Source organism: Capricornis sumatraensis, chromosome 19 (genome assembly GCF_032405125.1).
Source record: "Capricornis sumatraensis isolate serow.1 chromosome 19, serow.2, whole genome shotgun sequence".
Taxonomy (NCBI): domain Eukaryota; kingdom Metazoa; phylum Chordata; class Mammalia; order Artiodactyla; family Bovidae; genus Capricornis; species Capricornis sumatraensis.
This window is the reverse complement of record NC_091087.1, coordinates 64,402,729-64,415,364: the sequence shown is the minus strand read 5'-3', so window position 1 is coordinate 64,415,364 and position 12,636 is coordinate 64,402,729. Positions and strand designations below refer to the sequence as shown.

General features: G+C 53.8%; 1 protein-coding gene and 1 non-coding gene across 2 annotated transcripts in view; both read right to left on the bottom strand.

The window, feature by feature from the left end:
- Window positions 1-1,429: 1,429 nt before the first annotated feature.
- On the bottom strand, window positions 1,430-1,501 carry TRNAY-GUA (transfer RNA tyrosine (anticodon GUA)). The gene has a single exon. It is a non-coding gene; the product is annotated as a tRNA-Tyr (tRNA).
- A 5,506-nt stretch (window positions 1,502-7,007) lies between these two features.
- Window positions 7,008-12,636, bottom strand: part of RIN3 (Ras and Rab interactor 3) — a 121,056-nt gene continuing 115,427 nt past the window's right edge. The window contains exons 11-12 of the mRNA XM_068990986.1: window positions 11,099-11,262; window positions 7,008-8,175 (exon numbers count right to left, since the gene is read on the bottom strand). Of these exons, the coding sequence (XP_068847087.1) occupies window positions 7,855-8,175; window positions 11,099-11,262 (485 nt within the window). The 3' untranslated portion in view covers window positions 7,008-7,854. The remainder of the gene's footprint in view (window positions 8,176-11,098; window positions 11,263-12,636) is intronic.

The following is a 12,636-nucleotide window of genomic DNA, read 5'->3' as shown; positions in this document are numbered from 1 at the left end:
CCATTTTCTATTAGATTTCTGAGAAAGGTGTCCTTTCCTTGTGTGTCACAACCAGGACCAGCATTTTGTTTCCCTGGTTACATCCAAAACATGTTCTATTGTAAGAGGTACAGAAACTTTCAAAGCAAAACATGGCCACTCCCCATCCCCCCACCCCCAATCCCAAAAAACAGTTTGTATTCATTATTAGAATCCCCTTTCTACATATTTACATACCTATATACAAAGGAAAATCCCATGGACAGAGGAGTGTGGTAGGCTACAGTCCACGGTCACAAAGAGTCGGACACGACTGAGTGACTTTGCTTTCACTTTCATATAAAGGATACTTTACTTTTTCACTATAAAATAAAAGCAGATCCAGAAAACAAGTACAATGCTTAATGAGTGATAAGATGAAATACCCTTGTAATTACAATCCAAGTCAAGAAATAGAACTTTAGCAGATGCGTGAGTGATGATTCTCCTGAGAAATGGAAGCAATGGATATGTACACATATAGAGACATTTACCGGAAGGAATCAGTGGCTGCGGAGGCTTGGTAAACGGAAAATTACAACCTGGAGACCCAGAGGAAGAACTGCAGTCCAGGCCAAAGGCCCCCTGCTGGCAGGATCCCTTCTTGCTCGGGGAAGGTCTTTGCACTCCTAGGACCGTCACCTGTTTGGACAGGACCCACCCACATTACTAAGGACTTCCCTCATAGCTTAGTTGGTAAAGAATATGCCTGCAATGCAGGAGACCCACATTCGATTTCCTGGGTTGAAAGATCCCATGGAGAAGGAAATGGCAACCCACTCCAGTACTCTTGCCTGGAGAATCCCACGGACAGAGAGCCTGGCAGGCTACAGTCCATGGGGTCACAAGAGTAGGACCCGACTTAGCGACTAAATCACCACCACCACCCATGTTTTAGAGGGTCAACCATCACACTGGCCACCCTGGAAGCCCCTGCTTGTACTCCATCCCAGGCATAGCTCCTCCCTCCCAAAGTAACTACCCTCCTTGTGTTCTTTGTGGTTTTAGGACAAGTGTGCATCCCTAGGCACTTACAGTTTTTATTCTACACATTCTCTCATCTTTTTTTTTTTTTTCCCCTTCCAATTTCCATTAAAGAGTCCAGGCTGGAGATCAGTGGAGTTTCTCAGTCTGGACTTCACTGATTGCATACATAAGCTGCTGCTCAGCATGTCTTTCTGATGCCCAAGTCTCTTACAAGTCAGCAGCTGGATCCAGAGGATTTACATATTTCTATTGGGTTTTGATCCATTGCACTTCTCTACTGAAGCTCAAGTTGTCCATTTTTGGCTGAATGAATGAAAGTTACACATTTGTGTCCAACTCTTTGTAACCCCATGGACTATACGGTCCATGGACTTCTCCAGGCCAGAATACTGGAGTGGGTGGCCTTTCCCTTCTCCAGGGGATCTTCCCAACCCAGGGATCGAACCCAGGTCTCCTGCGTTACAGGCAGATGCTTTACCAGCTGAGCCACCAGGGATGTCCTGGTGGACTCCCAAGCCCTTTCAGAGGTCAACCCAGTCCATCCGAAAGGAAATCAACCCTGAATATTCATTGGAAGCACTGATGCTGAAGTTGAAGCTCCAATACCTTGGCCCCCTGATGTGAAGAGCCGACTCATTGGAAAAGAAAGTGATGCTGGGAAAGATTGAAGGCAGGAGGAGAAGCAGGCGGCAGAGGATGAGATGGCTAGATGGCATCGCCAACTCAATGGACGTGACTTTGAGCAAACTCCAGGAGATAATGAAGGACAGAGGGGCCTGGCGTGCTGTAGTTCATGGGGTCACAAAGAGTTGGACACAACTGAGCAACTGAACAACATCAAAGTAGGTTAGTGGTTTCAGGGAGGTAGGCAGAGGGGACTGCAGTCATGATCTAGCGACTGAACCACCCAAGCCCTTTTGACAGGACGCTAAGAAACTTCCACCGCTTCCTTCCTACCTAGTGTATCAGAATGTTTCATTCTACATTTCCAGCTGTCCCAAAGCTGGGATCAGCTATTTCTCCAGGAAACTCTGGCATCTTTCCACGAGACATTGTCTTTCAAGACAACAGTCTAAATGCTAGGAGTGCTCTCTGTGACGGCCTCCAGCCCAGCCCATCCCCTCCAGTTCTGTTCTATGTGGGTACAGAATTTCCAGACTCTCTGTGCTGCCAACCAGGGCCATTCAAAGACCTGGCCGGCCGCCCCTTTGGCCTCACCTCCCTCTACTCTTTGCTTCAGGCTTTATGTACACCCAATCTTTTAATGACCAGTGAGCCTGCATACAGCACACTCCTATTTCATTTTCTGTGATTTTTCACTTTCTTCCATCTTCCTTGTCAAAAACTGTCAGGAGTCAGAGATTTTACCCCATGTGCACGTTAACAAGGTCACCTGCACAACGTCATACGTGGAGGAGATATGAAACTCCTGGGACCACCACAAAGGACTTCATAGCCCTCAGCACCCAGGTACACGTGCTTCCTATTTGCTGCCTCCCCTGGCCTGCCGAGTGCCCTGAGGGGCATGCGGAGGCGGGCCCTGGTAGATGCTGTGCACACAGTGTGTCTGGATCCGGCTGAGGAATGTCCGGCTTAGGAATAAGGCTGTGAGCAGGCCTGTCCCACCTTGGCCCTGTCGGGGTAGACACGTTTTTTCAAAGTGAGAGACGCTAGTTTGTTATATTGGTCAGGAAAAAAAAATTGCCCTCTTTTCAGGAGGAAGCAACTGTATCCTCCAAGGCTAGTCAAATACTCTTTTTAAAAAATATTATTTTGTTGTTGTTACACTGTGTTCAGTTGCAGCATGCTGGATCACTGGTCTTTATTGTGACATGCAAGATCCTTACTTGCACATGTGCGATCTAGTCCCCTGACCAGGGCTCGAACCCAGGCCCCCTGCATTGGGAGCTCAGAGGCTTAGCCACTGGACCACCAGGGAAGTCCCTAGCCAAACACTGTTAAGAAGATAGTCTGGAATAGAAGCTGTCAATGAGTGTTCACCAGACATGCAAGAGCACCGTGGAGAGTTCCAGCAATCTTCAGGGGTCCTTCGATTCCCTTCTGCTCTAGGCCAACTCTTCATTCTTCAAGACCCACCTCAGGCATCCTCGTTGGCAGGAAGCCATCTGCTTCCTCCAGGTGGGTTACATGCCCTCCACTCCCTCAGGCACATCCTGTGCTGACTGCTCTCCTTAAACCAGAAATATGCAGAGCTGCCCCCAGGAGTGAGTTCACCTGGACTCTCTGTAGACCAGTGGTCCCCAACCTTTTTGGCACCAGGAACCAGCTTAATGGGAGACAACTTTTCCATGGAGCGGGGATGGGGAGGATGGTTGGGATGGTTTGGGGATGATTCAAGGGCACTACATTTATTGTGCGCTTTATTTCTAATCTAATGCCACCACTGATCTGACAGCAGGTACTGGTCCACAGCCCGGAGGTTGAGGACCCCTGCTATAGACCATATGACGATGTGGAAAAGGTGTCCCTTTCTCCAGGTGGGCACAGTCCTGTGCCAGGTGACAAGTGGAGCCCAGCCTGGGTTTTAACTCCCTGGTCCCTTCAGCCATGGAACCTTGGCTGTGAACAACTTCCCTGCCCTTATGTCTAACTCTGAATTTATCTCCCTTTACCAAAAGATCTGAGGCTTTGCCTGCCTGCTGCCACCCAAGAGCTGGTGTGATCCCTGAGACATGCCTGGGAGATGGGGGAAGAATCATTCTTATTTTAAGAACAGGGATACTGAGGCCCAAAGATGTGAAGCATCTCACTGAGGGCTCAGAGCTGTCCTGGGACCCAGGTCTCCTGACAACAAGTCGCGGTTCCTCCCGCCTTCCAGCTGAACAGATTTTCTGACTTGGAAGCCAGATTTGAGTTCCCTTTTGGCCTCGGGTTGTGTCAGCTGCAAAGAGATGTTTCCTGGAAGGGCATTCCTAGGAAACCGCTGTCTTCCAGCAAATAGCGTGACAACTGGGGATGAGGCAAACTCATGGCCACTGTGAGTCAGAGCTTTCCTCCCCAGAGCCAGGCACCATATGACCTTCCTGCGAAAGGAGGGCCTGGTTCCTGCCCAGCTGCTCCCCGCTTTCCAGGCCAGATGACCTGGAAGAACAGGAGGTGGCCAGTTCTTGGATTCAGGCCAGCTGAGTGCTCGCAGAGTACCCACATCTGCAAACTGGCGAAATGGGCTGTGGGGGGAGTGGGAGGGGGCTCATCTCCTCTGCACCCACAAGACCCTCCCTGCCTCTCTCTGTCCCTCCCCGACTCAGGGCCCCCCGCTTCTCTCTGCCCACTTCCTCTGCAGGCTGGTCCCTTGTTCCCCAGCGGAAACCTGCTCCTAACTAGGGAGAACACAGTACAACACGTTAAGGTCTTGTGAGGCCATGATGGGCCAGGTGTCTGCAGGGCGGGTTTGGGACTGCTCATGATGGGCAGGGCTTTGCACCCAGCTGTCACTGCTAGGACCTGGGGACGGAGGAGCTGTAGGGCCTGGCTGTGTCCTGGTCTCAGCAGATGTTCTCATAGCTTCTTTCAGCACCGTTGGCCCAGGGGAGAGGCCAGTAAAAGCAGAGGGAGGAGCCAGCCGGCCAAGAGCACAGGGCACGAATGCCAGGGATGAGACAAAGCCCAGCCCCTGCTCTATGCCACAGACTGTGACCCCATCACCCTCGGACACACTGATTCCTTGCTCGGGGCCGGTGGAGGGGCCAGGTCGCTTCACTTGCATCTTGGACCTCTGGGTCAAGTCATCCCTGTGATGCTCACCATGCCCTCAGGCAAGCTCAGGAGTGGATCTGGCAGGTGAGGCTTATCTGACTTTGGTTTTCTACAAACAGGTCACTTGGGGTGCCATGTGGGGTAAAGAGAGCCCTGAATTTTGGGGTAGGTCAGCTCTGAGTTCAAACCTCACTCTGGCCTCTAACCAGCTGTGTGAGCTTGGGCAAGTCACCCTGTTGTTACGGGCTAAATTGTGTCCCCTCCAAGCTCACGTGTTGAAGCCCTAAGCCACATCTCAGAATGTGCCTGCATTTGGGAGACAGGGCCTTAAAGGGTTACTAAAGGTAAGTGAGGTCACACAGCTGTGCCCTGCTCCAATAGGACCTGCATTCTAAGAAGATATTAGGGGTGCTCAAGCCCAGAAAGAAGGCTGTGTGGGCAGGCAGCTGTCTGCAAGCCAAGGAAAAACCAGCCGATTCGAGACTTCGGGCTCCAGAACGGTGAGAAAATAAGTCTTGCTGTTTAAGCTGGCCCATCAGTGGTACTTTTGTTAAGGTCACTGGAGCAGACTAATTCTTCCCGTTTCTTTGAGCCTTCACCTTCTCATCCATAAATATCACAAGAGGAGTCACTGACCAGTGCCAGGCACTCATGAGGGCTCAGCTCTTGCACGGCCATTTCTTGATCCTGGATCAGGCCCGCACACCCCACTGTGGACAGAGGCCTCCAGACCACAGGATCCAGGTAGCCCCATCCATCCTGCTCTCTGGCTTCTCCTGACGGGAGGGGCCCCACGCTCGAGCACACACGCGCACACACACATGTGGGGTTCTTACAGTGGTGCTCCTGGTCCAGGTCACTGACTGGCTCTGCTAATTCCCTGGGAGCTGGACAGAAGACCCCCCTGCCTCCCACCAGGGCTGGACTGGTGCCCAATCCACCCTCTGAATTCCAACCCACTCCAAGTTTGGGCCCCACTGGGCAAGAGGGTGCTTGGGTAAATGGACCTCCGTCTGACCCATCCCCATGTCTCAGGCCTAGTGGGAGGCAGTGGGCACCCTGCCTTACAGCTGGGGACCCGAGGCAGCACAGCCAGCTCAGCTGCGGGCTGCAGGGAGCATCGGAAGATCAGGAAGGGGACAATGCCTGCGCCAGGGGGCGGGCAGGGAGGTGGCAGAGGCAAGGGCAACCTGGGATCATGGCTGGCTAACCTCAGCTTCTGGGTATTTGCCTGTTACAAAGATCCCCAGCCTGGAAAGTCCAGGGCTGGCTGCCTGCATCCTGGAGCAATCCCTGCATCTGCCACAGGGCAGGCCCGGAGCCACAGTCAGACAGATGTTTGTTGATCAGCTGAATGAGCTGGCTGCTTCCCAGCAATATAATCCAGGGAAGTCCAGCCGCCCTGCCCCGTGGGCATGGCTCACTGCCATGAAGGCTGGGGCTGCATTTGATTTGTTCTCTACTGTCTCCCAGGGCCTAGAAGAGTGCTGACATTGAACAGGCACTCAGCAAACATATTTTTAATCAATGCTGAGGACACAGACAGGAAGGGTCCAAATCTGGTGGAGAAGGCAGAAGTGTCAACAGACAGATGCAATTGGATGAGCTATCTCTTGTGACAGAGATGAGCCCACAGGGCTGGAGGACATGGACAAGGACTATCTGGCCAGCAGCCCAGGAAGTCAGAGAAGGCTTTCTGGAGATGGGCTTTGAGGGAAAAATAGAGTTTGACCAGGCAAAGACTGTACAGAATGGTATTGCTGTGCTAGGCAGCAGAGGCAGGAATGATGGGAAGTGTGGGTGCTAGGAAGAGGAAATGCCCAGGCTGAGGGGCAGACGGGGCCCAGGGCCCTGAGAGTATGCTATGTGTGTGTGCCAAGTCGCTTCAGTTGTGTCCGACGCTTTGTGACCTTATGGACTGTAGCCGGCCAGGCTCCTCTGTCCATGGGGATTCTTTCTCCAGGCAAGAACACTGGAGTGGGTTGCCATGCCCTCATCCAGGGGATCTTCCCAACCCAGAGATTGAACTCGTTTGTCTCCTGCACTGGCCGGCAGGTTTTTTTTTTACCACTAGTGCCACCTGAGGAACCTATAGATTCTGCCAAAAACAACAAAACAAAACAAACCAGGGCGCTCAGTGGAAAGGAGGTGCTTTTCTGAACCCCACCTTGGAGGGGGGATTAGGCTGTTGGTGGCTGGTGGGGGGGGCCCTAGCTGCCTGAGCAGAGCTCTAGCCCTTTGAGAAACGAAGATGCCATTTTCAAAAGGACTTTTATTAAAACACTCCCCAGTGTCTCTTGCCATGAATGCCACAGTCCTGGGATGCCCACGAAGGAGAGGGCCCTGGACAATGTCCCCCGTGGCCAAGGCTGGGCTCATTCACGTAGCTGTGAAGCTGGCCTCGCTCGGAGGTCCCATTGTACACCTGGCTGCTTCCGGAGGGGCTGGGGAGCTACGGGCAGCACGGAGCGGGCGGATGGCTGAGGGTTGGCTCTGAGGCAGGGGTGAGGGGCCTGTCTCCTCAGCACCCTGAGATGCTCCTGAGACCCTGGGCGAGTCAACACATTCCAGCTCCATGGGGGGCGGGGCAGCTGTGGCCAGGCCACTCCTCCTGAGGATGGTCTTGGGAAAACCTGTGCCCTCCCGGTGAAAGGCTGGGGATCGGATCAGGTGGGCATGGGGTGCGGGGGCCCGTGGCGCGGGACAGACGGACTGGCCTCAGGGGCTTCGTGTGAACAGGGGCCGAGTGAGCTTGGGCTTTGTGTGCTGCAGGGGGCTGGAGGGTCCTTTCTGAGTTTCCGTTTCCCTTTCTGCCTAATGAAGCATGTGGCCTCTCCCGGCTCCCGCCCTCCTCACTGGGAGCACGCTGGGGCCACGGATCACGTTGTTTATACAATGGACCTGCCACGGAGGCCGAGGCGCCCTCAGTAGGCTGCAAGCACGGGGCAACGTGTGGGCATCCCTGTTGGGAGTGTGTGTGTGTGTGTGCATGCGCGCGCGCGCAAGTGTCTGTGCGTGTGCATGTGTGAGTGGGTGCGTCTGAGTGTGAGTGTGGGGATCGAGGGTGCGGGCCGGTCTGCCAGCGTCCCCGCCTGGGTGGACACTGCCGTCGGAGGGGCCGCGGCCCCGGGCTCACAGGAAGTTGGGCTCCCGCACCACGAGGCAGGGCGGGCCTCCGCTGCCCCCGCCGCCGTCCAGGGGCCGGTACACGAAGTGGAAGTCGCGCTTGGGCTCGCTCCGCAGCAGGTAGCCCTTGATGCGGTGTGGCAGCGCCTCGTCGGCCAGCTGGAAGCTGCGGCCGTCCACCAGCACGAAGAGCCGGTAGTCCTGCGGCTGCACCACCTCGAACTTCTCCGCACACTGGGCGCACAGCGCCTCAGCCAGCGTGTCCGCCCGCGAAGCCAGCGTCCGCGACTGCTGCTCTGGCTCCAGATACGACACGCAGATGAAGTCCTGCGGGGCGAGACGGAGGGGGTCACCGTTACCGGCTGGGCAAAGCCCACGTCCTGTCTCACCCCTGCCCTGATGCTGGGAGCTTGGACAGGAGAAGCTGCGTGGCCTTGTCCTCTTTGGGCCCCCCGATTCCTCTCCATAGACAGCGGATGGATGGCAGGAGGGGTCGTGAGGCTGGCCGTCGGGGCACCTGCAGCTGACCCTGCTGTGTGACCTCAGGCAAAGACCCTCCCTCTCTGAGCCTCAGCTCTCACTGGGTCAGTCTTGGCCTGGACACAAAGAGTGAGCGCGCCCCCTGGTGGCCAGTCCACGGGCTTGCCGTCACTGAAAAAATCTATTTTTCACTTTCTCTTCTTCCCCTGCATTCCAGGCACTCTGCTGGGCACAGGGGGCAGCATAAATAAAATCAAAGATTCAGACCCATTCCCAGCATTCCATGGCTCAGCTGGAGCAGCTAAGGCAGGCTGAACAGTTCAGGCCCTAGGGCTGGAGGGGCCTGGAGATGGAAGGGGTGGTGTTCCCAGGAGGAACAGGCTGGCAGGGAAGGGCGGCGGAGAAGACTTGGGGGGAAAAGATGGAGAGTGTTTGCAGAAAACAGCACATTTACACCTGAGTCCCCCGGAGACCGTGGAAGGAGTCCCTGCCTGGCTTTGAACCTGCTCCCACTCACTGTGTGACGACCTCTCTGAGTCTCCATTTCCACTACTGCAAAGTGGGGATAAAACCAGTCCTTTCTCTGTGCCTGGAGGTGGATCACAGAAAACGAGCTCAGAGCCTGTTCGATTCCCCTTTCCTTAAGGGCCCAGAGGGCGGGCAGGAAGTGTGTGCGCGGGGCTGCCCCCTTGTGGAAGGATGGTGACAGCACAGCGGTCTCCTGAGGCCGCCTAGTTCAGAATGGAGATAATTAGTAACTGACTACAGAGTAGTGCCAGGCTCTGTGCCAAGAGTCCCTGGGATCACTTCTTTTTTTCTTCCTGGGAGGGGAAAGCCCAGCCCACTTCCCTGGGTCTCGGTGACTGCCTGTGCTCTCCTCAGCCACCAGCAGGCCTCCCCAGAGCCCTTGACATCCGATGACTTTCAGGCTCTGGGCTTTCCCTCCGGAGGGTAGGGATTCACTGTGTGCGGTGCAGAGGAGACACTGGGAAGGGGGCAGACAGCGGTGCCCTCCTCAGACCCCAGAAACAGTGCTGATAAGTCTCATCCCAAGCCTCTTCCTGAGCTCTGCCTCCTTAGTGGGACGCACTGATGCTCAGCACTGGGAATCCATGAGGTAGAAGCAAGAAGGAAGGAATGCGAGGGTCACCCTTGGACCAAGAGTGCGCACATTCCAAGAGTTGGTGGAGGGGCAGCTGTCCCCGAAGGCAGGAGGGAATGCTGGTGTGCTGCAGCTGCACTCGCCAACTTACACTGGCTCATACCAGCTTGAGAAAGCCAACTGTGTACATCTCTTCCCAACTCCAAGTTCCATGATGCCAAGTTAGTAGCTTGGAATCAGCCACGGTGGCAGTATTTATAGTAATACCATGGAAATTGACAGAAGCAAAGATCAGAGGCTTTTTTTTTTTTCTTTCTCCCCAGAGAACCAGTTACTAAACATTATCAGGACACCACTGATTAGAGGAGGAGGGACATCAGCTTGGCTGGTGTTAGAACATGTACTGGGGAGGCAGAGCTCAAATGGGCCAGAGTCCCCCTGTGCTGACAGGAAAACCGCATCCCAGAGAGAGTTAGACACGGCTTAGGGTCACGCAGCAAGCTAGCACAGAGCTGGGTCCATACTGTGAGCCTCTTGCCTCCCAGGCCTGGGCTCTCCCAGTTACAGAAAGGCCATGTGGAAAGCAGCCAGGCATGGGATTCAGGTCCAGTGTGCTCTGGGTGCCAGGGACCTGAGTCTGGAGACCTAGTCACAGCTCTGGACTGCAGCTTGATTCACTGTCCTAACTCCTGCCATTGTGCACACTCCCCAGTTCCACTCTGGCGCAGGCCTTGAGACATTGTGAGCAATAGGGCCTGCTCTCTCAGGGTTACAGCTTTATACACAGTTGGTTACAGTACAGGGTATATGCACTACAATAGAGGCAGCAGCAGAAGGAAGCACTTCTAACCCATGCCATAGGGAATGGGGGGGACAGGCGGGGGGTGTCAGCAAAGGCTTTTCAGAGGAGGGGCTGTTGGAGACACTGAGGCTGGGCATGGCAGCTGGTGAGGAAGGGGAGACGGACCAGCATGGGCTGAGGCTAAGCCCTAGGGAGTTGAGCTCAGGGTGTTCATAGCTGTTCTGATGCATGAGTTTGAGTAGGCTCCAGGAGTTGGTGATGGACAGGGAAGCGTGACCTGCTGCAGTCCATGGGGTTGCAAAGAGTCAGGCACGACTGATCGACTGAACTGAAATGAACTGATCTGATGCAGCCTCGGAGGTGTGGGATAATGGGATGGGTGGGGGCAGGAGTCTGGCCACCAGTGACTTTTGAACACTGAGTCTGTACAGACAGAAGTGGGAAGGATGGGTGGGTGGGTTGGAGGTGGGCAGGCTGTGAGCAGGTTAGGGGCAGGGGACCCTTGGCAGCTGCTGCATTTGTCTGGGCACCAAGTGGCAAGGCTGAAGATCAGCTCCTGGGCTTTTTAACTGGGACAAACCACTGTTCCCATCTCCAGCCCTGACAGCCTGCTCAGACATCACAGACGCTGAGGAATGCTGGGTGAAGGTCTCCTTCTTCCTAGCTCTATCTTGTGGGCCCAACTGAAACGCCGATGCTCGCTGAAACTTTTCTTCAGCCCTCAACTCCTGAACCCCAGCCCCTAACCCGGCACACACTGGCAGGCTGGGGGCTCAGTGCCATTGCTCCTGAACTGGCAGGCAGTAGGGGTGGTCTGGGAGCAAGATCCCCTGGTTCCCTCCCACCCTCTCGGTCCCAGGTCGCACCTGCACGGAGGAGCGGGAGGCCCGAGCCTTGTTGAGCGTGCGCCGGCGCTCCCAGCGGTGGATCGAGTCCTGCACCTCCACGCTCAGCTGCCGGGTCACCGTGATCTTGTCGTAGTTCTTAATGTGCTCCAGGGCCCCGTAGGTGGTGGTCAGATAGTAGGAACCTGCAGGAGGCAAGGGTGTGGAGGCGGAGCCTGGACCACGTCTCCACCCACTCGCAACCCCAGGGAGCTGGTCCCGGCTTGGCCGGCCCCGCCCACCTCCGTAAGCCCCACCCACCGCCGCCGGCCCGAGGCATGTGCGGCCAGGTGGTTGGTCACTTGCTGAGCTTCAGAGCCGCGCCCACCGCAGAATCAAAAGATTCCTCGAGTCCAGCCCTGTGCTGCACGGCTCGGCTCAAAGCTTGACATTGGCTCCCCTTTAGGACGCAACTCTTGCTTATTTTTAAACTGAGGCTTTAAAGTGAGTTTTTAGTTTTAAAATGTAAAGATACTCAAGAAACTAACAGCTACGGATGTCTTTAGGGTGGGGAAAGCAGTGCCTTGGACTCATGGGTGGGCAGGAGACCTCTCTCTGTAGGTGTCATATACATTTTATTTTAAAAAAAAACTTAAAAATATGTGGAAAAAATGTTAATTATGTTTATATGACTACACACAACTTTTAATAAAGTTAAAAATTTGCATCCTTCATTTCTCCATTTCTTTTTATCTTAATTCATACATATTCCTAATGCCTAATGTTTCCTAAGGTAATTTAATTTTTGAAATATGTTGTGCATGTGTGCTAAGCTGCTTCAGTTGTGTCCGACTCTGTGACCCTATGGACCGTAGGCTGCCAGGCTCCTCTGTCCATAGAATTCTCCAGGCAAGAATAATGGAGTAGGTAGCTATTCCCTCCGCCAGGGGATCTGCCAGACCCAAGGATTGAACCTGCGTCTCTTATGTCTCCTGCATTGGCAGGCAGTTTCTTTACCAGTAGTGCCACCTTCAGACTGAAAAATTTACATGAAGTTTTATGATTAAAGATAATAATTTGCACATATACTTATAAATTTACTTTCCTTGGCTTGTTGGAGGCTTTGGTTAAAATGTGCGAGGAGCACAGGCCTTGTAGTGCCCCTCAGTCTAGAGGGGGTGGGGTGACTTGGCCAAGGTCTTGCTGAGCTTCCTGGGCTTCCCTCCCACTCACCAGGCCTCTCCTTAGCGCTTTGGGTACCAGGGCAATGATTTATTTATTTTTAGTTAAAATTTTTTTTAAATTAATTTTTAAATTGGAGTATACTTGCTGTACAATGTTGTGTTAAATTTCTGCTGTACAACAAAATGTTTCAACTATATGTATACATATATCCCTTGCCTCTTGAGCCTCTCTTCCACCCCCTACCTAATCCTACCCCTCTAGGTCATCACAGAGCAAAGCAGTGATTTTTGACATGAGAGTCATCTGCCAGTGAGCCACCCAAATCCCATCTTCTTTTTCTTCCTAATTGAACTCTACTTGTTTCGGGTAAGTAACACAACTGAAAATGCTCACTT